Below are 25,498 nucleotides of genomic sequence, written 5' to 3'. Positions count from 1 at the left end.
GTTCTCAAAATAATCTTTGGAATGGTATGGAGGGAGAATGGTGTTTGAACTAAATAAATCACCTTTTTTTTCCTTTGCCTCCTGTTTTTTTTCCACTCTTCTGAAAATATTTTGCTGGAGATGATGCCCTTGAGGCAAATGCCAAATGCTGACTTTCAAAGGGAAAGATGGGACTAGTAGCGCTGGCTCAGTGGTGAATTTACTAAGTCTGTTTCATGAAAATGTGTACATTGTCTATATCAAGACAAGAGAATCTAGAAGCAAAACATGGATTAAAAGTTTAAGGTAGGTAATTGGAAGGAGGCCTGAAAAAGCACAAACATCAGTTCATAGATGCTACATTGTGATGCTTCTGCTAGGCAGTTCACCCTGCCGGGCAAAATGTCTTTCTCCAAGACACTAATTCAGGTTCCTTCCACTCTGTAGCACAAAATCAGGGAGTGATTGACAGCAAATGAGAGAAGCCCTGCTTGCAGTTAAATGTTAATCCTTTCTCCACTTTCCCAAGCTTCCTCATAATTGCACCTAGATTCTGCTGAACTTCATTGCTGTGATATCCCCAAGCTCATTTGCAAGTGGTGAGGAGGATCTGGAGGGACTGTTAGTTGAGAGCTTCTTGCATGGGTTTCAGCCCATGGGCAAATCCCACCTGCTTTATTGCCATGTTTTGGAAGAGTAGCTATTATGTCAGGCAGAGACCCATCAACCAAGGTTTTGAGCTGCTGCTGTAACCCTGAGACTCGTGAGGGGGGAGAATGGAGCTGCGTCCTGGGGCTGGGATCTGGTCCCTCCACTGAAAGTGCAGGATCTGCCCATGAGAGGCCCTGTGTTAGCTGTGGTGATGGTGGCAGGGTAAATAACTAGATGGACTGGAACCTCAGTCACCGTCTGTCCAACTCTTAATTGCTCTGTTTTTTTTTTTTTTTCCCGTGGGCTTTTATTATAAAGATTTTGGTGGTGTTAGGTGGTACCATGCTCCTGTTTGATCTGGGCTATGTGCAAACATAGGAAGAGCAGAGGTATTTGCTGCAAAGGAATTGTTGATATATTAAGGTGAAATTTAAAGCACACTGGGATCTTCTTAATGAGCTACTCTGTAAATGTTGCTTGTGACTTTCTGATGTTCCTCTCTGAAACACCCTTTTGAGTGTGGCTTGGGAAGCATTTTTGCCTGTGGAGAGTGCAGAGAAAAAGGTGAGAGGAATGAAAAGTGTAATGGAATCACATTGCCTGTGATCCAGTGGCATTGGATGATCTCCAGAGGTCCCTTCCAACCTCACCCTTTCTGGGATTCTGTGATTTATAGCAGTGCTCTTCTGAGAGGAGCTGTAGAGTTGAGCCTTATACCATGGTACGCACCAAACATGTAAATGGCCTGCACCTTTGCCTTTGTGGTGCAGAGGTGCCACAGGGGCAGTGATTAAACCTTTCTTGTAGTAGGTTGGGCTGCAGGATTTGCCTTCTGATACTGGTCTAGATGCAGAGCAGAAATCCTAGTCCTGAATGTTTGCTCTGTGGCAGCTGTTGCTCTTCATACCCCCAGGAAAATGCTGCAGCCCTTCTCTGGCATAAGGGTACAAAAGGTACAGGTAAGCCATGTGCTTAGTGTCCTCCAAGATTCATCTTGCACAAGCTTTGGTCATTATGATCAAAGATTAGGCTAGATAGAAGTGTTATCTTAGGGAGGTCAGTTCTGCTAATTTTATAATGACCTTGGGATCAGTAATTCATCTCTTTGCATGAACAAAATTCCTTTGAGGTCTGTTAGCAAAGACTGAAGCTTTGAGGACTGCCAGGATTTGAAAAACAGGCTAGGGCCTCCACATGAGATATCAGCAGAGCGTCAAAGAGGAGGAGAGCAGGATGCTTGAGTGCTTCCCAGAAGAGGGACTACAGATCTGTCATCTGGGGAGCAGAAGCATTGCTGTGCAACTGCTGGAAAGAGTCAGAGGGAAGAGACTTGGGCAGGGGGTGGGAAGGGGAGTGCACCTCCTAAGTACTGTAAATGAGGCAGCTTCTTGGACATTCAGTATTGCAGCAGAAGGGTGATAGAGCAGTGTGCTGTGAGCTGCAGGCTTTGAACATCCTCCCTCTTAACCTGATGTTCCTGAGGGTCATGCAGTAGAAACTGTAGAGGGAGCAGATTTTAGCCTTTAAATGTCTCAGTCAATGTCCCCAGTTAGGTTCTGAACATATTGCTTGCAGCCCTCTGCTTCTTTTTGCACCCTTGAGTCTCAGCATCTGTAAAATGGAGATGATTACTGCTGTGGGCATATAGCATGTCACTGAAAAATCAAGAGGCCTTTCAGTAGTTGTATATTAACTATATGGGGGAAGCTAAAACTCACAAAAGTCTTTGGTTACCTGAGCAAGCCCTGCAGGCATCTGGAGCGGTGGTTGCCACAACAGCAGGGCTGCCTGAAAATAGATGATCAGTCCTCAGTCCTTAACAGAATGAGTTAATCTTAGCGTTGCTTATTGTTAGTTAAATAAACATCTAATAGCCTTGGATTCATAGGCAGGTGTGTCTCTTTTTTTTTTTTTTTCTCTGCCACCTTCTCTTTCCCCTCCCTGCCTCCTTCCTTATAGGAAACTTGACTGCTCCTAGACTAGTAAAGCACCTTATCTGAAAGAGCCGTGAGATCTTAAAAAAAAAAAAAAAAAAAAAAAAAAAAAAAAAAAAAAAAAGGTATGGTTAGTGCTTTGACCTATAGTTTAAGGTGAGAGAAGCAAGTATCAGTGTTGGCAGCAAAGAGGAGGCAATTTGTAATCCTGTGCAGGTAAGGGCAGTAGCTCTTGCTCGGGGACATTCCAGCCACCCTGGGTGAGAAGCAGCAGGAGCTCAAACTGGTATGTGGGGTGGCAGCAGGAGGCCTGTGCTGAGTAGGGCCTTGACAGAGTCCAGCTTGCAAAACTTTTCTGCTGCATTATTGCACCTGCAGCCATGGTCTTAATTAGCTTTCCTTTCACAGGAGATGAAAACACTAAATCTTTTGGCTAGATTCAGCAGTGAACATTAAGGCTAGCAGGAGGATGTCAGGGTAAAAATATGTGTGAATGGAGCACTAATGGGTCACTGTATGAGACGCGTAACTGTCGGGCTTGTCCAGGAAGCGTTTACATAGGTGGCTTTGTCCTGTAAGAGAAGGGAGAGTTATGCTCTACGGAGTTGCTTGGGGCAGTTACAAAGCTGCAAAGCTTTCACACCTGGAGTACTGCGTCCAGTTCTGGTCTCCCCAATACAAGAAATGTATGAGCTTACTGGAGTGAGTCCAGTGCAGGGCCATAAAAATGATTAAGGGACTGGAGCATGTTTCATATGAGAAGAGGCTCAGAGAGCTGGGATTGTTAAGCCTTGAGCAGAGAAGGCTTGGGGGAGTGTCATCAATGTGTATAAATACCTGGTGGGAGGGAATGAACAAGAGGCAGCCAGGTTCTTCTCAGTGATGCCCAGTGGCAGGACAAAAGGCAATGGGCACAAACTGAAGCACAGGTAACTTTATTTTATTTTTTACTGTGAGGGGAGTCAAAGACTGGAACAGGTTGCCTGAATGGTTCTAGAATCTCCATCTATGGAGAGTCCAGAACATGACTGAGCCCTGAGCAACCAGCTCTAGCTGACCCTGCTTGAGCAGGGGGCTTGGACTAGGTGATCTCAAGAAGCTGCTTCCAACCACAACAGTTTTGGAACTCTGAAAATAAACACATTTCTGGGCTTTCCAGAATGGGAGATGAAGAAATACATAGCACAATGAAAGTAAGAGCTACTTTCTGTAGGAAAGTAGAAAAAGCTACTTTCTGTCAGACAAATTCACATGCTTCATGAGGAGAAGGCTGTTTGGCAGTGACTCCTTGCTTAGTTATAGCTTGTCTCTTTTCTGCCCAAGTGTTTTTTCTCTATCCTGCTGGTCCCATGTGAGTTCTTCCATGCTGCTGCATAAGATGGGACTCAATGTGGTATAAATTTCACCAGCATAAAGCAAGCTGTCTTCAGAAAGAGTCTTGGAGGGGTTATAAGATGGCAATGGTGGAAACAGCCAAACCTGAGGACATAGAAATGAATCTTCCTTTATCTAATGGCCAATTCCTCTGTCAAAAGATTTGAAAGGATTTCAGCCTTTATATGCTCCTTAGAAAACATCATCTGTGGGGAGGGAGCAGAGATGCCAAGAAGTGAATGAACAGGGCATGTCAAGTAGACATTATTTATTCCTTATGGAGGTTCCCAAGGGAAACAGGCTTCACAGCTTGCCTGTCCCCTTTGGATTTAAGGGACTGCCTAGTCCAGCAGTGAGCTATGCCACACAGATATCTGTTCTGCCTCGGCTTGCTAGAGAGCCCCAGAGAGGTGGGGATGAACAGAGCTAAGGCAGGACCAAGACACATCTTGGTTACATGTAAGGAACTGGACTTGCTCTGGAAGGGAGGCAGCAAATAATACTTTCAACTCCAGCACTACTTGATTGCCAAAACCCTGACAGCTTATCAAATTGGGTAGGTAGGAATTCATCTCGCATGCCACATTTATTCCAATTAATCCAGTAAGAGACAGTGATGGCAAGTGAGGTCTTCAGAGAGCCAAATATTGATTAATCTCCATGAGGAGACTAAATCCTCCACCCCAGTTTACAGGCCTATTTTATTTCCTGTGTCCAAAGCCTGGGCAAACTGTAACAGTAGTACTTTTTTCTTTTTTTAATGCCACTCGGCATTACCATATACTTCAAATAGCCAGTACATCTCGTAAATTGAGAATTTAGAAGAAGTAGGGATGTAACTTTCGTAGTCTTCTAATGAATACAAACAACTTGTACATTAAAGTAAACTTGACTATCTGCAACATACACACAACTGATGCAGTTTCTGTATTTGTGAAAACAATGCAGAAGAGAATTTCCCACTGCCTGGCTTGCATTTATGAGTAGTTGAGGATGCATAACCCAACAGTACCATTTGCTGTGAGTCTGATGTGAGCTCCCCATTGCACTGTGCTGATGCAGCCAGCCCTGGAGGGTTCACAGGGTGGTGCCCAACCAGAGGCAGTGTACATCACTTTGCCTGTGGAGGTGGGCTTGCTTTAATTGTTTCATGGGCAAAAACCTGCTGAACAGGCAGCTGGAATGTGTCCCTTCTGCAGTGGTAGCTGGTTTCCCCATGGATAAAGAACGGCTCCATGTGCTTGTGGGACTCTGGCTTGATCATCGTGTCTTCATGCTTCTTAGATTTATTTTCTTGTTAAGTTCCAATGTCACTTTGTTTGGGTTCCCGTTCGTTGTCACAATAACTACAGCAAACACCTATAAACAAGCAGCAGTGTGTTCAGCCCAGTCCCAGCATTTCCCGGTTATAAAAGCATCCGCTGGCTTGGCTCCCCCAGCTGAGCTGGGCAGCCACAGAGACTAAGGAAGCTGCAGAGTAACCTTCCAGTGCTATCTGGTGGTGGTGGCCTACTGTGTTGATACCCTTCAGGTGTTACCTGTGAGTCTTGCTTTGTGAGGGTGTTTTTTCTTAACTTGGTTTTAGCACCCTCCTGTGAAATTTACGTGGAAACAAAATCATATATGTAGTTTTTGTTGTCAGAAGAAAAAGCTGGAAGGTGTGCCAAAAGAGTATTGCAAAGGTTTAGAAACCAGAAGGCAATGGAAAAAGGGTCTAATATTTACCCTTCTATCTTAAAGCGGTTTTAATTAAATTATTTATGATGTTTTTTGTTGAAGAATTTATTTTTTTAGGAATTGGTGGCTGTAGCCCCTGTATTATGGTGTTGATGGCAGGAAAGTTGATAATGGCTTTCAAGAAGGTGTTTTGTTCCAGTAAACTAAATTCCCATGTGAGCCTAGAATCACTAAACAAGAATAAATGGGAAATGTTCTTTTGCAGATGCCAAGCCCTTTTTCTGAACCTGGTGTCCTCTGGGTAAGCATAAGATTGCCATCTCAGGTAGCTGCCTGTCAGCTACCTTGCTAAGTCTGTATGGTTTTTCAGAATGTGGGACCCCTTCTATATTTACTCTTCTTGGAGGGTATAAAGTTGAGATATCTATTAAGAGTTTTTCACGGATCTAGTAAGAGTTCATTCTAGTTTTTCAAGATGTGCTGGGCTTAAAATGTGTATGTCTTATCTACGTAATATGCTTTCATCACTTAAAGGCCTTTAATCGAGATGTACTGTCTCTTCTGATGAGTTACACATTCTCATACCCTGTTTTCTTGAGCAATGCATGCAGTTCTGGAGAGGGAGATGAAGAGATGTTTTTTTCAAATGGAAAAGGTGCTGTTCCCATTTGGTGCAGACAAGCTGCTTGCTTGCTTCTCAAAGCAAATAGTAAACTAAGGGCCACCTGTTTTGTGTGTGTTTGCTTAGGTTTATAACAGAAGTTATGCAGGGTGCTCCCAACTGGGTAAGTGGAAGCTACTGAACTCTTTTCTTCTTACATCTGCTGCATTTGTCCACTGTGTCTTATCTGACAGTCACCTCTGACCTGGGGACCGGGCTGTGTTTCTGGATTAGAGCAGCAGCAAGGAGGCACTGCTGTAAATGACCTCTGGATCGAAATAACCAGTCTAGTGACAAACACTGCTGATCTCCCTGTGGATATTGCCAGCATCTAGGTCAGACTGAGGAAGGGGACAGGCTTTTCCCACCTAGATTTGGAGCTGTCTTGTTCTTTGCCTTTGGCTAACACCTATCTGTACTCTCCTTTCTCTTCCCACAGGTAGATGCAGTGCGGGTGTATGTGAATAGCAGCTCTGAGAACCTCCAATTCCCTGTCCTGTTTGTAGTTCGCCAGCAGAAGGGAGTGCTGTCTTGGCAGGTCCCACTAATTTTTCGAGGCCTGTAAGTACTGGAGTCTCTTCCTTGTAACACATTTGTCTGCCAGATGTATTCAGCATCAGCCTCCCTCTGATGCTAGATCTTGCTACTTGTGTAGACTGCAGGGCTTGATTGCTCACTGTCATAGTGACATAGGAAGACCAGGATTTGGTAAGTAACCTCATTGGCAGCCTGCCCTTTTCTCTTAGTTTCACAAATACATACGCAAAGTACCAAGAGGATTACCTGCTGGGGATCTGCCTGTGTCACCAGACAGTGAATCTACCAGGTAACATTGTCATTTCCACAGTTGCCTGTGGCCTGTGCAAGTAGTTCTTGGGGTCTAGTTCGGAGCAGGGTTTGAACAAGCTCTCAAAAGAGCACTGTAACGTCTGGGTTACAGTGTATTTGGGGAATAAGGGCTCTCCTCTATTTCTCACCCAAGGTAAGAGTTGTTAAGTGTTACAGCTTAGTCTAGAGACTGAGTCTATTCTGGGTGGTGGTGGTTGTTTTGGGGGTGTTTTATTTGCTGAAGCTACACAGCAGCATCACTTTCACAACTTCAGATCTAGTTAGGCTGCAAGTACTGAGACTTTGCAGATACCTTTGACCATCTCAGCTCTGAAGCTTCATCCTGTGACTGAAATTCTGGCACCAGGCAGCAGGTATCCTGCAGTGCCTAGCCTGATGCAGGGGATGGTTACAGCAGTGACTGCTATGGGCTGTCATGGCTTTCTCTGCCTCCAGCAAATGGCAGATATGCTAGATCTGCAGATGGCACAGGCAGCCTCGAGGGAAATAAGATGCTGGGGATGACCCGTCCCTTGTGCAGATCACAAGAGGAAACAGAGGTGGAGTTTGAGCTCTGAATAAGAGACTAAATGGTCTTGGCCTTTCAGATTAGTATTTCAGTTATGCAAGCAGGGGAAAAATAATATAATTCTTACAACTGCAGAACAACTTTTAAACTGCTCTTTCTCTCTCTTCCATCCAATTTTCCCTTCCCTCCTTCGCCTGGCTGTTGTAGCTACCAGAGAACCTATAATTACCAAGAAGTGAGTCGGACCCTCTGTCCTTCTGAGCCAACACCTGAGACAGGACCCTCTGACCAGATAATATTTGTGGACGTCTCTTCCATGGCACCATTTAACATTGCGTATGAGCTGCTAGTCACCAGGCTCGAGAACTTCCAACTTGAGTAAGCTGGAATGCAAGACTACAAAAGTAATTTCTTCATATGTCTGTAATGGATTTGGTCCATCTGCCTATTCTTCCCTTCTCTTCTTCCCAGAAAAAAAAAGATATTATTTTTTCTTTTCCTTAATCTGAAGGTACTCTGTGTGTATTCCAACTCTGACAGTTTTAGACTTCAACATACTGGCATTTCTTTTCTAGGACGAACAAAGCCTTTAACTTTACTGCCAGTCCTTCCCAGCCCCAGGTAAGGAGGGGTCCTGCATGACATTGCTTTTATGTCTTACCATATCCAAATGGTTGATGTGATCCTTTGTTAGAGAGGGCAAAAGCCTTATGTGACTAGGTCGTTCCCCTCTTAGGGTGCAGGGAAACTTCCTTACTGTAGAATTTTCAGTGGATATAGTAAAGAGGTAGCAGTGCCTCAGCCCCTCTAGGGGCATATTTGGATCCTCTTGCAAAGCAATTAAGTGAACCAAAAACCACGACCAAAGCAAAGGAATGGTATCTGCAGTTCAGGGAATTCCAGAAATGTACAGAGGTCCAGAGGCCATTGGACTGCTGCTCTTCATGGGAAGTGAGATGGTGTGCACCAAAGTCTTGTTCCAGCTGGTGCTAATTCAATTGCCCTAGCATGACTAGCGAAGATGCAGTCTTCACTGGAGAAAAATAAATACATAAGTAAGCTGTAAAGGTACATCAGAACTCAGACTGCTATTCCTTGCTCAGGCAGCAAGTCAAGTTGCGAGGTGATAAATGAAATGCCTGATAAGTCTGGTTATTAGTTCAGAAGAGAGCACACATGTACAGCACATCCAGCTGAGCAGCCTTGTTTAGAGCCCAGCAGATACTACAAGTCCTCTCTTGAATGAAAATGCTGTTGGCAGTAACTATAGTGATACAGGAGCTTGTAGAGCTGGGAGAGCATGTAATTTACCCAGGCTGTCTGGTACTCCATTTTTGTTATCAACACTGTTATTAACACCATTTAATTCTAGGTTTCCTATTACCAGGCATCCCAGCTAATCTTTTTTTAAGGTCAAATGTCTTAAGCTGGTTTGCAGATACATGCAGTATTTTATACTATAGGAGCATAGGGAATGGTGGTGGCTCTTTATAAACCCTCATTATTTAGGATCTTGTAATTTGAATGTGGAGTGTTTAGAATCTGGTCAGGAATTAACTTTGTGACTTTGGCCTGTTATTTGCCACAATTAATATGAGATTGGTGACTTTTAATTATAGACCAGATGTAGAGAGTAGATGAGTGCTTTGTAAATGTTATAATTCTAAGGTTTTTGTAAATCAAAGTATTAAGTAGTCTGCAGAGGGAAGAAAAAAAAAGGCAATTCAAAATCTAGATGTGTTGGAATAGCCTAAGACTGGAAAAAGACAAGCGTAACAACTGAAGGAGGAGTTGTCCAGAACCCAGCTCACACTTGAGGGCAGAAGGAAAAATTATATATGCTCATATAGGTCAGGAGTGTTGTCTGGATGTGTTTTCTACCACTCACAGTCTGTGCAGGAGAGAACTGTAGGTCTCAATGACCCTTATGTTAATTCTGTACTCTGATATAAGTGTGGCTTAAAAAGAAAATTATGGAAGGGTCCTTATGGGTGACTTTCTGAAGGAAGTTTTCCTAAAGCTTTCCAAGGGTAGTGTACCTGGGAAACCAAGGAGTTCAGACCGCCAGTGTCCTTGCTTGGCAGAAATAAAATGCGCTCTGCTGAAGAAACTGGCTTGGTGAGTTGTCAGTTTGTAAGGACTTGTGGTTGGAGCATTACCTGCATTACCCCCCCATCCTCAACACCAAACAAAACCAAACAAAACCAAAACACCTAAATCCTACAGCTAATATCAGGCATTTAATTATGAAACTCCTGACAGAGATCAACTCTTTGACCTAATACTTTCCACAATTTCTATTATGAGGCAACCCATCTGAAATAAACTCCATGATAAGTTCTGTCTATGAAGTACAGCCAGCAGCATGGAAACATCTGGATATTGCTCATAGCAACATGAAATGGAGTAGGCTATAAAATGAAGTCACTTTAGGTTCATTAGCTGGCAAAGAACTTCAGGGGAGCAGAAGGTATGCTCTGACTTGCATGTTGAAGATGTCTGTGTCTAACAGCCTGCTGTGCAAGCGGGGGAGTTGTCTGTACATATTAAGTGTGCTGTTCTGTAGTGTAGGGTCCTAATATTTGAAATCTGAATTTTTGTGAAAGCCCTCCACATCCAACCCCAAAGGCCAACTTGGTCTGTGTAGGTACCTTAGCGAGGCTCTGAAGCTATGGCAGGTATGATTTCTGGACAGTAACTTGCAATACTCTGTTTTCTCCTCAGTATTTTCTATACAAGTTTCCTCAGGATGTCGATTCAGTCATTATTAAAGTGGTGTCTGATGCAGTCTACCCATGCTCCGTTGTCTCTGTCCAGGATATTGTGGTAAGTCTGAGCACAGAAGGGTAAGGAGCTATCTGCTGGAGCTCTGTGTCCTGCTGTGAGGGGTTCTGTGCCCCAAGAGAGAGAAAAGCCCTAGGAAGGGCTTCACCCAGTGTGGTGGTGATGAAGGGAGCCCCTGAAAGAGAAATGAAATTCCTGTGGGAAAGAGACAAACCCAGAGATGTTCAAGTAGCTCGTACGGAGATTTTTGTTTCAAATAAGTGAACAAGCTGTTCCTCTCCAGCCTGTCCAGAGTGCATTTTTTATGTTCCCCTCTTGAGTTTTAACACCCTGCTGCCTTGTGATATGGGTCTGTCTCTGTGGAGTGGTGTTGGTTGGGATGCTGGTGGCTGAGGGAGGGGACAGTGCTGTTCCCTTGACTCCCCCTGGCTCAGGGCAGCATGGGGAGCTTCTGATTTCCAGACATGAGATCTCTCCTCCTTTCCAATTTGATTTCCTCTCTCCACAATTACTCATCCCCTTTCCTGAGAAAGGGAGAACAGCTGTTCCCTGCCATGCAGGTTGGCTCTTGCTCACAGCTGGGAAATAGCCCCATATTTCTCCTTCTTTCACACTTCCCTGAATTATGCAGGGAGCTGCAGTGTGGGAGCAGCAGGACGGTGACAGAGGTGCAAGATGCCTTGGCTACTGGCTCTGAAGTCCTGGCAGTTGCCTTTCATACCTGGGGCGGGGAGAGAAATAGGTAACATCAGCTGCCTACATCCCTGTGTTTGAATAGTAGAAGGCTAAGAAGGGAGTCTGTGACAGGTGATTTTCAACCTATAAAGTATTAAGAGGAGTGGGAAAGTAAAATGAGGGCAAGCACTTCGTATATAAGACAGACTGCAAAGCATGTGACATGGCCAGCGTACAGCTGAGTGTATGCACTGCCCAGTGGGAATTGTGGAGTGATCAGTCTGGCTGAATCCTCTTATGGGATTAAACTGCAGCCCTCCTGTGAGAATGCAGAGATCAGTGCAGGCCACAGCGGTATCTTCAGAGCAGCTTTTCTAACTTCTGAATGAGTCCTGGTTGTTTTGTTTCCTTTGTCACACCAAACAGGGCCTTTTTGCGCTGTTCTGCACTGCCTGTTCTGTGGCTCCCTGCAAAATTAGTTTAGATTTTGTCCCTGGTTTAACCCTTAGATATGTCTGTTTTAGTGCCCAGTGTATGACCTGGACCATAATGTGGAGTTCAACGGTGTTTACCAGTCTATGACAAAGCAGGCAGCCATAACGGTGCAGGTGAGATGCTGATTTTTGTCCCAATGTTGGTTTGTGGTTTTGTGGTGTTTTTCTTTTGTTGTTGTTTGTTTGGGTTTTGGGGTTTTTTTGGTTTTTTTTTGTTTTTTTTTTTTTTTTTTTTTTTGTTTTTTTTTTTTTTTTCCCTTCCAGTGGCTTGTCCTGTGCATCCCTAGTTTTACTTTGTTAATTCCAGTATGGCTCTGCTCCTTTGTTTTTATTAGATCAGCTGATATTAGTAGAAGAAGAGATGCTACCTTTTACTACAAAACCTTGTTTATATTTGCTTAGGCAGGTGTGTTACATCTTAGGTGCTGAGGCTCTAGATCGGAGTGGCTGTAGCCAGGCATCTTCTGTTCAAACCTTGGCTCTTCGACCACTGAGTGACGGTAGTAGGGCCTCATAATGAGCAAAGCTTAGGTAGATGGTTTGCACTAATTAAAATAAATAAATAAATAAATACATTAGCATTGGTTTACTTGTACTGGGGCACTGCTGTACTGTGTGCTGATGAACTCAGTCAGCTTATGGTCAGCAAGGAGGAGGACAGCATCCCCAGAAGCCAAGCTTTGTCCAGAACAGGCAGGCCTCTGTAAGGCTGGGTGCCTGTGTAGCAGCTAATACCTGATCTTTGACCCTGTGGAGATCATCACCTCTGCTTTGCATTGGAGGGAGAAGCTGCTTCACTTCTCAGGGATTCTGTCTCCTGTTGTCCCATGCAGAGAAAAGACTTCCCAGGTGAGCAGTTCTTCATTGTGTTTGTCATCAAGCCAGAGGATTACGCCTGTGGGGGTTCTGTGCCTTCCTCTACTCATGGTAAGTTGCACTGGGAGGTGGATTTGGTTGCTGCATCCAGGTGGTGGAGCAGCATGAGTCCTTAAAGACTTTCCTGTGGGATGACACAGGATGGTCGTATAGCTCTGTCTTATTTGGGTACCTCTGAGGAAGAGTCAAGTATCAATTTAATATTGTTGGGCAGGTTAAAAGTCTTGATCAACCTTGAACTTGGTTGACCAGGGACTTGGTGACCCTGTCACTTGGAAGTGGCTGGCTAGTACAGCACCTGGCTTGCTGGGGTTATGTGCTCTTCTGAGGAGTCACTGGTGTCTTGGGAGATACTGGAGATGCCCAAGCAGTGCTTACAGCTTCCTGGTTTTTTTCCCTACTGCTGTATTATCCTCCTGCCTGCATGGAGGCCCAGATGGCAGTTCCAGCAGAGGGCACCTTCTCCAGCTGTTGTCTTGGATCTATGACAGCCTCACAACTTGGGGGGAGCAGGAAAAACAAGTAATTTTTTGGAGAGTAATCCTACAAGAGACTTGTTCTAGTACCTTTCCCAGTCAGAAAACACTGTGTCCACCTCCAGGGCAGTGGTAAAAGCAAAGCCCCCACTGCTCATGTGATGAGTGGGGGTGCAGCTGTCCCCATGACAAGCTGAGCCCATCGCAGGCCAGGGACATTCCTATCCTCAAAGCTGGATGGCTTCCTCCCACTAGGAGAATAAAGACTGCAACCAACAGATATACTGGGCTTCCCCAATTCCCACCCTAAAAAAGAATTGTGACCTTCCATGTGTCTTTCTCTTATCCTAAAGCTGTCAGCAGAGCTCTACTGGCAGGTTGTGCTAAGCCCTGATGAAATATAACAAGACTCTAGCATGGCATCCTGCACAGAAGTGTTTTGCCACCAGAGTTCTGGCCAAAGGCAAAAATGGTGTCCCAGTGTTTGTAGTGACAGAAACTGCCCTTTGGCGACTAGATGAACAGGAGACAAGATGCCTGTGGGATTCAGGCATCCAGACTTGAGCAATGTATGGAAGACTCAAGCAGGGATTGCTAGCCTGAAAAACAGGCTGTGGATATAGGGGAGTTGGGGGAAACATATGGAAAAGGCTGTACATTGACAAGCCTGGGAAAGGTTAGAGTAAAACTAGACACACATTTTAGTGAAAAGCCAGACTCAGGTGTTCTTGCAAGTGAACAGAACTGAGATAATGGCCAGAGTTCACTAATGTTTGATTGTTTTTAAATTTGCTGTACACCTTGCATCTCACAGGGAATGTCAACCGTACCTGGAACCTGCAGCGGACAAAGAACCTTCAAGTGACGATTGTGCCCTCTATTAAAAGTCAGTGTCTTTGAGCAGAGCAATGAAGCTTTTTTGGGGGACTTGGAAGTTCTGTGTAGGAGGGTACGGCTTGGCCAGCAGCCCTCTGGGATGGTGCAGAAAGCACCAGCAGAGGAGTCAAAAACATTGCAGCCCTGGTCCACTCCAGGAGGTGTTGTGGGCACAGGGTGATCTCATGGGCACACCAGCTAGCACTGGGGGTGAAGAAATGGGGGGAGAACCTTGCAACAGGTTCTAGCAATTCCTCTTGCAGAAAGCAGATGGGTCTTGAAGGACTGTTTGGGGCTGGCATTGTCACCATGTGGTATGGGGAAGAGCAGGACTGGAGCGCTGGCTCTGAGAGGGGCTGTTCTTGCTCTGTGAGCTAACTGATGCCTTCTCTTTCCTCAGAGTCTGTTTATGTCCAGGCTATGTTATTCAGCTTCCTGAGTTTCCTCTCCTTCTATCTGGGTTCAGTAGTCGTTGCTTTTGTGCACTACATCAGGTAAGTTGAGGGGTTTTACAAGAACAGTCTTTCTGTTTCTCTTCATCCTCAGAGATGCCTCACCCTGCAGTGAATTCAGGGCAAGTGGGTCAGCAAGCATCTGAACAGAGCAGCTGAACAAGTCCATGACTAGTCAGCCTGGTCAGTGGGCTCATACTGACCATCAGCCAGAAAACATTTCTTCCTCTGCTGTGGGGATCATGGCAATGACGAAAACCTAAGGCTCTGCCCTCTAGCTCTTGTAGTACCCCTACCCCTGGGTTTTCCTTATGTGAGGGTACTGGGTGGCACGTGGGAATTGTGATGGGGCCAGTCTGGAATATGGAGTGCCAGAGCATTGGGGAACCAAGGTACTCCTCAGAGTGCTGGACCAAGTACTGCAATAAGTGGCAGTGACCCAAACACAGCCTTGGAGTCCCAAGAGTGCCGGTTTCCTTCCTGACCTGCCTCCCCTGTCCCAGAGCTTGATGACTGGGCTTGTGTTGAGGGGAATATCTGCATCTGAGGTGAACCTGGGCACAGCTACCATGAGAGGTTGCTCTTGGGAGCCAGAGGGAAGCAAAACTCTTCTCAGTTGCCCCAGGGTCCCCTGTTGCTCACTGGAGGTGATCTTGAAGTCCTCTTGAGCGAGAGCAGGACTGGAGGGGCAGGAAGGGGACAGCAGCTTAAAATGGAGGTAAGGTTTGCTCCCGTAGGGTGGGTAGTTGCTAGCACAGGTGGGGCAGCAGGCAGGGGATGGTGGAGTTTGTTGGGATATGTTACTGCTGCCTGTGTAGGCAGTGACAACAGTTAAGCGAATCCTTTGTCCAAACCATGGAGGTTTGAGTGTAGGGATTCTTTTGTACCCTACTGGTCAAAGGTTGGCATGAGAAGAGTTGTATAAATCTTTCAGTGAATAGTGTGTTGGTTTTGTGGGAACCATGCTTATCAGCTAGCTCCTCAGACTGAATGTGGCAGAGTTTTCAGCTGCTTCGGAAGAGGGGATCTTAAAATTTTAGTGCTCTGAAACAAAACAATTTCAAGATAGGAGCATGGCTTAACTTAAAGGCACATCAATGAGACATTTCATTGGAATAATCCAATGAAATTACTTAAGTGTGTGTGTACACACGCATGATCTTTTTTGCTGGTTTTTTTTTTGTTGTTATTTTTTTTTGTTGTGAGCATATGTGTTTGGTGGGGTTTTTGGGTTTGTTGTTTTTTCCTACCCTCCCTAGCTTGGCACCTGCATTGAAGGAGGTGGTACTGGCTTCTTAAGCATCATGCTGATGTGTGCCTTTAGCTCCTGCTGCCCTTTCAGTAGATTCTTCTGTGCTTTGTCCCCTGAGCAGGGGAGTTTGGTTTGGGAAGGTGGTCTGAGAGTCTCTCCCAACGTGCAGTGTAGGATGGGAAAATAACGTAACTGTTTGTCCTGCCTCCTGGTGGATAATTGAGGGGGTAAAAAAGTCCCTCTATTGCTTTGGAAATCTGAGAGGTGGACAGCAAGCAGTCATTGCTGAGCCATGCCTGGTCCAAACAGTATTTTGTTTCTTTTTGTTGCATTTTTGTTTGCTGTGTTTTAGAGCTTGCACCATATTTACATGTTGGTGTCCTAGATAATCCTGCCATGGCTAGCAGGTGATAGGGTTTGTTGGCTATCTCATGAGTGCTGCCCATTCTTTTTCAGGGTTCGAAGGAAGGCTTTGGCTGGGAGATTGAGTCCTGAGGATGGTAAGGTGTCTCTTCTATTGTGTGACAGCTTTAAGTGAACAGCACAGGTCCCAGGCCAGGCAAGGGAGAGACTGTCAGTCAAGTACCTTCTGTCCCTTCAAGCCTTCTTCCCTGTACATGTACCACATAGTCTCTGATGCTGATGAAAGGTATAAGAGCTTCCCCTCTGCCCTCAAAAGAGAGGATGTTTGAAGCAGGCTTCCCTGAACCTGGTCCTGGCTCCTGCCCTAAGGAACTGGCTTTTAGAGGGGTGGAGGAAGGGCAAGACTTGGCTAGACCTGGCTACAGGCTAATGTTACTGCTGCCATGTCTGTTTATTTCTAAACAAGGTGCTTTGAGTTTGCCAGCTCTTATGCTTTAAGATTTCCTCTGCTTGGGTCAAGCATGGGGTCTCTAATTTTTTAACTTAATTTAAATTCTGATTTGTTTTTAACTGGGAATTGTAGACAACCAAATGAATGAATGACTAATACAGTTAGGAGTGGTGTTTGTGTTATTTACTTTGGTATTGGATTCAGTTTACTTTATGCTGCACCCACATTTCAACATACTGCTGATTTCTGTGTTATAAAAACACTACATCTAAGAGGCTACCAGTGAAAGGCGGAAAATTTTGTCATGTAGATGGAGGGCACTGGGAGTTTCTGCTTTCTGGAGAAGTGTAGGAAGCTGGCCATTCCATTTTGTTTAAATATTTTGTGCCTGCAAAGTAGTTCAAAACATTGGTCTGAGGATAAAGCCACCGTCATTTGTACCTCTCTCCTGGTGAAAGGGAGGATGTTATATTTTGATGGCATTGAAAAGTTCTTGGTGTTTTCCCCTCTTTAATCCCCAGCTTTTTCAGTTTCTCTGGTCTGCTACATACCACTGGGTAAGCATACTAGTATAACTGAGCTGTGCTTAAAGGATCAGCAGTGGAACTTCACTCTGACCTGGCATTACTTGGGTTAATATTTCTGCCAAGGACTTGGGGACATTTGGCTTGGCAGGAGTGGCTTCTTCAGCCACTGAGATGCACATAGACATGCCTCTGTGTGGAATGTGTGTGAAAGGTTTTTTTCACAACCAAATGAGCAGGGGACTGTAAAATGTGTTTAAAAATAGTCTAAGCCATTTGGGATGGATGCTGCTGTGAGACAACAGCAGGTCTTAGGGCACTGGAGAAATGGGAAGGGCCTGTGTGTTTGGGGAAGCTGAAGGGACCTGGCCGAGGCCCTGGAAGAACTCCAGGGTGGTGACAAGGGATCACTGTGTAAGGAAAGGAGGGACAGTCTCAGTCTGGAGACCAGAAGCCCCAGGGAGCACTGCTGGTGCTGCAGCTGAAGGTTCAAGTGCTGAAGGAAGCTTAGAAGCAGCTTTTTGAGCTGCCCTGGTGAGAGGTGGAAGTTAAATTCTGGTGCTTGGGAACTTCACAAAGAAGTGGCAGGACACAGATGCTGTGCTTAACATGGACCTGGAGGGCAAAGAATTGGGTTCCTGGGCAGGGAGGACTGTTGAACCGTACCCCTGTGAAAGGACGGGAGAGCGCAGTTCCTTCAGAGTTTACAGGTTTCCTCCCAGAAAGCAGGTCCCAGAGGCACCTGCTCCTCTTGTGACCTGTCCTCTCCCTTGCACTCTATACCTCCTTCATAGAGTCCTACCCTCATGCCGTTTCTTTCTCTGTGGTGTCCCTTCAGGGCGGGTGTGTGTGTATGTCTATAAAAAGGTAACTAGCATCTTCCCTGTCATAGAATCACATAATAGTTTGGGTTGGAAGGGACCTCCAATCATCATCTAGTCCAACACCCCCCTGCAATGTTCAACTAGATCAGGTTGCTCAGAGCCCCATCCAACCTGACCCTGAATGTTTTCAGGGATGGGGTATCTACCACCTCTCCGGGCAGCCTGATCCAGTGTTTTACCACCCTCATCATAAAAAATTTCTTCCTTATATCTAGCCTAAATCTACCCTCTTTTAGTTTAAAACCATTACCCCTTGTCCTATCGCAACAGGCCTTGCTAAAATATTTTTCTCCATCTTTCTGATAAACCCCTCTAAGTACTGAAATGCTGCAAGAAAGTCTCCCTGGAGCCTTCTCTTTTCCAGGCTGAACAACCCCAACTCTCTCAGCTTTTCATAGGAGAGGTGTTCCGTCTGTCCTTCAGATCACCCAGGGCACAATAGCTTTCTCTCAATTTTTTTTCCTCCTCTTCCCACCCATTGGAATTTCTCTTCCTCCAAAGTACCCCTGGGTCTCACCTTCTCCCCTTTCCCCTTCCTCACCAAGAATGTGTGGATGGAGGTGCTGAGCAATCTGTCTCTGCCCCTTGTCTTTGAATATGCTGCAACTCCATGTGCCTCTTTGCTCCTGTCACCCATGTTATGCCCAGCTTCTGTGGTTACCTTTTTTTTTTTTAAAAAAAAAAATCTTGTGGTATACCTCCTGTTCCACATCATCACTATCTGGTGGAGGCAATAGCTGGAGGAACCACACCTAGCACGGTACATTTACTTTGCTGACTCACACACTGGGAAGTGGGACTGAAATTAGTGGGTGAGCTGGGTCTGAAGCATCTGTTAGAGACAGAGCAGAGTGCCATTTCTCCCTGGCCTTCCTGCTTTGTCCAGATTTAAATCTTCCCTTGGTTATTTGGGAGAGAAGGTTGACAAGTCACTTGAAAGCATAAAGCCTGGTCTAAAATAGGGAAGGAGCATCCCTGTGGGACAGGACTGGTGGGAGAAGGAAGTGTGCATGTGCCTTGGTGCCATGAACATGGGCATGTGCTTCTCTCACCCTCTTCCCAATCATCTGGATTTCCAAATGGCTTTAAAATAACAGGGAAAACTGCTATGAGAGAGGGAGGGTTGCACATCCGGTGAAGAGTAGAAGGCAGATCCTGCTTCTGCAGCAACCTACAAAAACATCCTACAAATCCTAGCTCAGGGCTGAAGGAGTGTCATGTGGGGGGCTGTGGTGTGCCAGAGCCTTCCCTCTGGTGCTCAGTCCGTGCCGTGTTGGGCATCCTTTTCAGATGCTCTTCCAAGCTGTTCATTGCCCTGTCAGAGAGATGGGGCAGGAGGGCAGAGAAGCTGAAATGGAGACCAAGTCTTACCCCACAGCCCAACAGGCACAATGAATGTGTCAAAGGAAAGCAGAAATTTGGACTTAAAACATCAAATATCATTGCTGTGTGGGTGCTCCCATGCCTAGGAATTGGGCTCAGGCAGGGAAAAGTTTTGGGGCTGTTTATGTATGTGGCTAATGGAAATGGTGTAAAAACCTACAGAAGGTGTTACAGAGGTGCCCAGAATTGTTAGCTGGAAAGAGCAGTCTGCCTGTGCCTGTCAGTTTGGGAAAAATCAGGTGCTGGGAAGCTGGAGGTGCAGCTTAGGAAGCCAGGCCATTGCCAGGCTGCAGTAAGGTTGCTTGGCTTTAAATACGATCCCATGTCCTGTGTCCCTTTGCTGCTGACAGGCCATGTGATGTTGTTATGAGGGTGAAGCTTTACAAGCAGATGGACCCATCTCACTGTTTGCTTCCACCTGAAGATGTGGTCCTGTTCCTCCTGCTCTTGCTCCCTCCCTTTTGGGGAGATGGGTGTTTGACCTCTCTGTGAGGGGGTTCAGCTGGCTGTGTTTCCTGATGTGTTGCCAGTTCAGCAGCTGAGCCCAACCACAAAAGGATCAAACAGGTACCAGGCAAAAAGAGAGAATGTGAAGCCAGATGGGGGAAAGTCCCACTGCAACCTGACTGGGGGGTGCAGCCCTCCTTGCTTCAGATGTATGTATGGGTGGGAGGCAGGGACTTCCCAGCCTTCAAAGGCTCACCCCTCTTCTTACCAGCACAAGATCGTGACCACTGTTTTGCATGGAGCACGTCTGCTTTCTCCTTGCATCGTTAAAACTATGTAGCAGCTATCTATGACCTTTCCAGGGATAACTGGAGGTAGCGATATTTTACTAGATCAATGTGTGAGGAGGGGAAGGAGGAGAATTAGAAATTCGAAAGGGTGCTCTGAATGTCGTGAGACTTGCTCGAGAATTTGCCAAATCTCGCAGCCCTGTAACGTGATCCCTACTCGGTGCTGGAGGGAGGCTTGTGCTTTTGTGAGTTGAACTGGCAGCCTGCGTAGGGGAGGCTGAAGGGAATAGCTTTGCTTCACATTGCAAAGCAAGGGTTTCCCTTTTGCACAGTATGCTCTGGAGGGAGACTGCCATCTGTTTGGAGAAATGCTGCTTTTCCCAAGCCCCTCCAGCTCTTCAAGCTGTTTGCATTCACCTCGGGCTGTGTTTCGAAGCGCTGACATGAAACTAACTGTCCTTTTTGGGTCTGTTTCCTTTACAGGATCTGGGATTGTGACGTCTTCACACCCCATTGCAGCCAGCACCCCTGAGGGAAGCAGCTATGGTGCTATTGGTACAGTATCTTCCAGAACTGGGGTAGGGGAAGGCATTTTAAAGTGCTTTAGAGCTAGAAGGGAATAAAGCTGCAAGCTGCTTCCAGAGTAGCTTGCAGCTACTTGGAAAAAAACCTGCAGCTTGGGAGGTTTAGGTTACACTTCAGGGCAAAACATCTACATCAATAAGGTGGCAAATCTCTGGAAGAAGTGTCTAGAGAGCTCTGTCATTGGAAATGTTTGTCTCAGCTAGACAAAGCCACAGTCACCTGATAAGCGTTGGTGACAACGGCTGCTCCAGGTGGGAGGTTGATTAGGGACTGGCAAAGGTCCCTTCCAGCCAAGCTTCTTAGAAGTCTCTTGTTATTTCATCAAGCCTGCCTTTAGACCAAAGCATGCCTTTCACTGGAAGGCTGAAGTGTTGTGTGCCTCAAGGCAAGACAGAATCAGAGCTTTTTGCAGTCCAGAGGTTTCATTAGGGGAGAAACAATGTCATGTTGTCAACAGATGAACCATGCACTGGCAGCAGAGGGTGAAAGAAAACCTCCCAAGGGTCCTGCTAATCTGAGATGATGGGAAATGCCTGCCTTTGGCAGAGTATTTCTTAGACTCCTTACAACAGTTCTCCCTTCTGTAGAAGGATCAGTATTGAATAGTTCAGTGCTGTTGACTTCTGGGCATAATCCTTGAATTTAACAGCTTGGGGATCCAGGTTGCAGGGGGAGGTGGTGCAGGTCCAGGGCAGCATGAGGCAGCTGCTCAAATGGGAAAGGAGAGCAGCTCTGTGTAATTTTTGGTCCCAGCTCAGGATGCATCTGCTCACTGTGGTGTAAAGACAGCCCTGACACTCTGGATGCCACCCAGTTGTTGGACTGTGTAGGTGTGATACCTCTGTGTGCCTGACAAAGAAACACAGAACTGATATTTTATGAGGTTTGGGAAAAATTCAGGAGGGTTTAAGTCCTGGAATAGGGTTGAGGCCTTCAGCATCACCCTACCCCCACTCTCCAGTTCCCAAGGAAATGCTTTAAAAGCACTTGGGAAGTGAGGCAGAAGCTTGTGTTCTGCTCATGCCGGTATGGGCAGTGGGTTGGCTGGGAGTTTGTCCAGCCTGTGGGAAGTGCAGGCAGGTCCTGCTGACTTGCAGGTGACTGATACTGTGCATGCAATGGGAGCAAAGCTGATGCTCTGCCTGCTTTGAAAAATTGACTTTCTTCCTCTTTGTGTTTTGTTCTACAGTATTTTTAGAAAAGCTTGTATATATAAAGCTTATATAAAATCTGGAGATTAACTAGGTCAGCCTGTTTGACCCCTGAACAGTCTGCTGCTTTCACTAGAGCTTTTTGGCTTGTCTTAGACTTGCAGATTTTGGAGTCCAGGCTAGTAAAGGGTAGAAGATGCTAGAGGTGAAAAGTAATAGAATAAAAGCAGGGGAAAAAACCAAAATGCTGCAGAGCAGGGAATTGCTCTTAGCTGATACCTGAGACCTTTAGGAAGCTTTGTGATCATAGAAAAACTTGTTCCCTGAGATGGCCATATCAACTTGTCCCATCAGATTGCAGCTGTTCTCCGGGCAGCTTTCTTGTTGCTCTGCATAGAGGGATTTAGCCTTTACCTTGCCTGTTTCCTTCTCCCTGCTCTGCTCCAGACGAGTCCAGCTCCAGTGGTGGACGTCAGTTGTCTTCCCCTGAGCGTGGGCTGCCAGCTGGTTCTGACACGGACAGCTCTGTGGAGGAGGAGAGCGACTTCGACACCATGCCAGAAATTGAAAGCGATAAGAATGTCATCCGCACTAAGGTACGGCTGGTGTTGCAGCTGTGGCTGTGATGCTGGGCCATGGACAAAACTGGGTGGGGTACAGCACTGGTTACTTGCCAGGGTTTTTAAGTTTCTGCTTCCGTTTTAATCTAATAAAGCTGAATGTGCTGCTTAGTCCTTTTTCAGAGTCTAGAAAGTTTTCCTGCTGTGCTAAGTGTGCTGCTGAAATAAGTGTTTTAATATGGAAAATCAGAATGTATTGGGGACTTTTGAGAAAGGATGAAGAAGCCCAGAGTGTCCCACAAAGCCCGAAGAGGTGGGACAGCATAGGGAGAAAATAATGTGCAATCATAGAATCGTTAAGGTTGGAAAAGACCCTTAAGATCAATGACTCCAACCGCTAACCTATCACTGCCAAGTCCACCACTAAACCATATCCTCAAGCACCACGTCCGCCCTTCTTTTAAATACCTCCAGGGATGGAGACTCCACCACCTCCCTGGGCAGCCTGTTCCAATGCCTGACAACCATTTCGGTGAAGAAGTTTTTCCTGATATCCAACCTAAACTTTCCCTGGCACAGCTTGAGGCCATTTCCTCTTGTCCAATTACTTGTTACTAGGGAGAAGAGACCGACCCCCACCTTGCTACAACCTCCTTTCAGGTAGTTGTAGAGAGCAATAAGGTCTCTCCTCAGCCTCCTCCAGGCTAAACAACCCCAGCTCCCTCAGCCGCTCCTCGTAAGACTTGTTCTCTAGACCCTTCACCAACTTTGTTGCCCTTCTCTGGACACGCTCCAGCACCTCGATGTCCTTCTTGTAGTGAGGGGCCCAAAACTGAACACAGTACTAGAGGTAGTTATATGGTACAAGTAGTGTGACTGCAGTGGATGTACAGAAGGGCTTTAAGCTAGCAGCTCTCAGGCTGCCTCCTTGTGTCACCATGCACTGCTCTATGTGGTCAGAGCCATTCCTGCAGGTCAGAGGGTTTTGCAGAACTCATTCCCCACAGAATGAGCTTGCTATGTGGAAACAATGGTCCAAATAGCACCAAGTTGCATATTGTCCAAATATGTCAAGATATTCTGCTGGCTCCTGTAGTCTTCATTAGTTCTTTTCTGTTTTCTTCTGTCTTTCCCCACCCGCTAATGTTTTAGGTGTTCCTCTATCTGTCAGACTTGTCCAGGAAGGACCGAAGGATTGTCAGCAAAAAATACAAAATCTATTTCTGGTAAGGAGAAGACAAACTGGTAAGGCCCAAGCTCTGGCCCCAGTCTCTGGTTGTGGAGTCTGTCCACATGTGCTTCTTCTGAACTACACTTTAGATCTAAGGATGTTCTTTGAGCCATACTGTTACACATTCTGACCCTGTTCTAACCAGTAACTGCAGATCCCATGTACCTTAAATAAGGGTATTTGTGGACCAGTGCACACATGATCCCGGCAATGGATTCTGGTTTGCATAATTCATTGCTTTAAAGTGTGGTAACAACTGGTGTACTGGAACATACTGGGGAAGGGGAGAAATTGGCACTCAAACACCAAGGTGTACACCTTCCCCCAAAAGCACTGTGGGGCTCTGTCCTGGGTGTGCACAAATTGTTCTGGTGTGTGTAACTGCTGCTACTGTCTCCTCTCTGCAGGAACATCATCACCATTGCAGTGTTTTATGCCCTGCCGGTCATCCAGCTCGTCATCACTTACCAGACGGTGCGTTGTGCTCTGTGTGGCAGTCCCCTGTGCTTGGGTACTCTTGCATTTAACCTTGCTCTGTGATTGCATGGTGTAAGGATGATAGTTGCAGTGAAACTGGGATCACCCAGAATCCTGCTCTGTCTGAGGTAAACTTACCTTAGCTGCTCCCTCTGCACCATGTGTTGAGTGTTGCTACTGGCTTGGCTTGCTGAGCTTGCAGTTCTGCTGGTTTTACTTGGGGAGCAGGAGTGCAGCTGTTTTCCTGCTCACCTGATGTCTCATTTGGGGCCTGTTTTATTTCAGAGGCAGGAGGAATCTGCTGTTATCTTTCAAAGACAACTGAAAGCAAGTAGGGTTTGCTGTGATATGAGTGATTTCTCCTCCCTTCGCCCTGCCCTTGCTATCCTGCTGTTATACAGATATCTGCAAGCAGATCTATTAGTGGTGGGTTTGAGAGCACATGATATGTTTCCTCTGAAGACTGCTGTCAGGTTTATGGCCTGTGGCAACATCTTGCGCTACTCCCCTGGCATCTGCCCCAAAAGGCTACACTTGTAGATGTCAGTACTCCCCCTGTGCCAGTGCTAGAGCTAGTCTGTGTCCCGGTACAGCTTGTGTAGATGCAGCATTGCACGAAGCAAACCCCCCAGAACGGGGAGGATTTGCTAACATTGTCTCCCACCTCCTCTCTCTCCAGGTAGTAAACGTGACCGGCAATCAGGACATCTGCTACTACAACTTTCTGTGTGCTCATCCCTTTGGGGTGCTGAGGTGAGTGAGCCATGCAGTCACTGCATTATTCTTGTGCCTCCTGAGTGTTTGTGCTGTGCCCAGGTTAGGATTTTATATTTGCCAGGCTCATAGCAACTGTGTTGATAAGACCACTGAGAGTTTAGGACTCTGAGCTTTCTGTTTTGCTCAGCAGTGGCTTTCTGTTGCAGTGGGACACATGCACCCAGGAACACAGGGCACCTGGGTTCCCCTAGTAAACCTATGGCACAGCAATGAGGTGCTCACGTGCTCGTTTGGACACTTCCACTTGTATCCAAGGAGCAGCAGCCCTTACAAAGAAGTTCAGATCAGTCCTTTCAGTGTGGCATTTCTCTGAACTGATGTGGGAGTGCGAAGAAAGCTCAGATTTGGGAATCTCACAGGGGAAGTGTTCAATACACTGGGGCAGGTGAACTACTCAACCTAAAATTGTCATCCAGGGTGTAAAACTGGCAGGTGTTTGGTAGTTGCTGAGGTGGAGGATTGGGGTTGGGGAGCAAAATGGGTTCAGCTTATCATGGCCCAGGGTTCAGATTCCTGCTGCTGTGCTGCCTTTGTCTTAAACCTTCTTTTTCCCTGCAGTGCCTTCAACAACATCCTCAGCAACGTGGGCCACATGCTGCTGGGCCTTCTCTTCCTCCTCATTGTGTTGCGCAGGGACATTCTGCACCGTCGGGCCATGGAAATGAAAGATGTCTATACCCTGGTAGGAAGCATGGGGCAGAGTGGAGAGAAGAAAGACAGGGAGAAGCTGGAAATCAGAGTGGGTTTCCATTTGCCTTTCTTGCAGGAGGATTGAATCCTCCTCTTTCTTCATCCCCTGAGAAAGGGTCTAGGTGGGACACTTATGTTCTTGCACACCCCAGTGTTGCTTACAGTGT

General features: G+C 46.2%; 1 protein-coding gene across 2 annotated transcripts in view; it reads left to right on the top strand.

The window, feature by feature from the left end:
* SIDT1 (SID1 transmembrane family member 1) overlaps positions 1-25,498 on the top strand; it is a 46,697-nt gene that overhangs the window by 10,203 nt on the left and 10,996 nt on the right. For both annotated transcript variants that reach the window (XM_064465412.1, XM_064465419.1), the window contains exons 2-16: positions 6,716-6,837; positions 7,841-8,011; positions 8,209-8,254; positions 10,358-10,459; positions 11,617-11,700; positions 12,420-12,513; positions 13,753-13,824; positions 14,215-14,308; positions 15,975-16,018; positions 20,344-20,415; positions 22,044-22,192; positions 23,309-23,382; positions 23,795-23,861; positions 24,544-24,617; positions 25,200-25,323. In XM_064465412.1, coding sequence (XP_064321482.1) covers positions 6,716-6,837; positions 7,841-8,011; positions 8,209-8,254; positions 10,358-10,459; positions 11,617-11,700; positions 12,420-12,513; positions 13,753-13,824; positions 14,215-14,308; positions 15,975-16,018; positions 20,344-20,415; positions 22,044-22,192; positions 23,309-23,382; positions 23,795-23,861; positions 24,544-24,617; positions 25,200-25,323 — 1,389 coding nt within the window. The remainder of the gene's footprint in view (positions 1-6,715; positions 6,838-7,840; positions 8,012-8,208; positions 8,255-10,357; positions 10,460-11,616; positions 11,701-12,419; positions 12,514-13,752; positions 13,825-14,214; positions 14,309-15,974; positions 16,019-20,343; positions 20,416-22,043; positions 22,193-23,308; positions 23,383-23,794; positions 23,862-24,543; positions 24,618-25,199; positions 25,324-25,498) is intronic.

This window comes from Phalacrocorax carbo, chromosome 1, assembly GCF_963921805.1.
Source record: "Phalacrocorax carbo chromosome 1, bPhaCar2.1, whole genome shotgun sequence".
In the NCBI taxonomy this organism is placed as follows: Eukaryota; Metazoa; Chordata; class Aves; order Suliformes; family Phalacrocoracidae; genus Phalacrocorax; species Phalacrocorax carbo.
The sequence above is the reverse complement of the archived record's forward strand: the minus strand, read 5'-3'. Positions and strand labels throughout refer to the sequence as shown.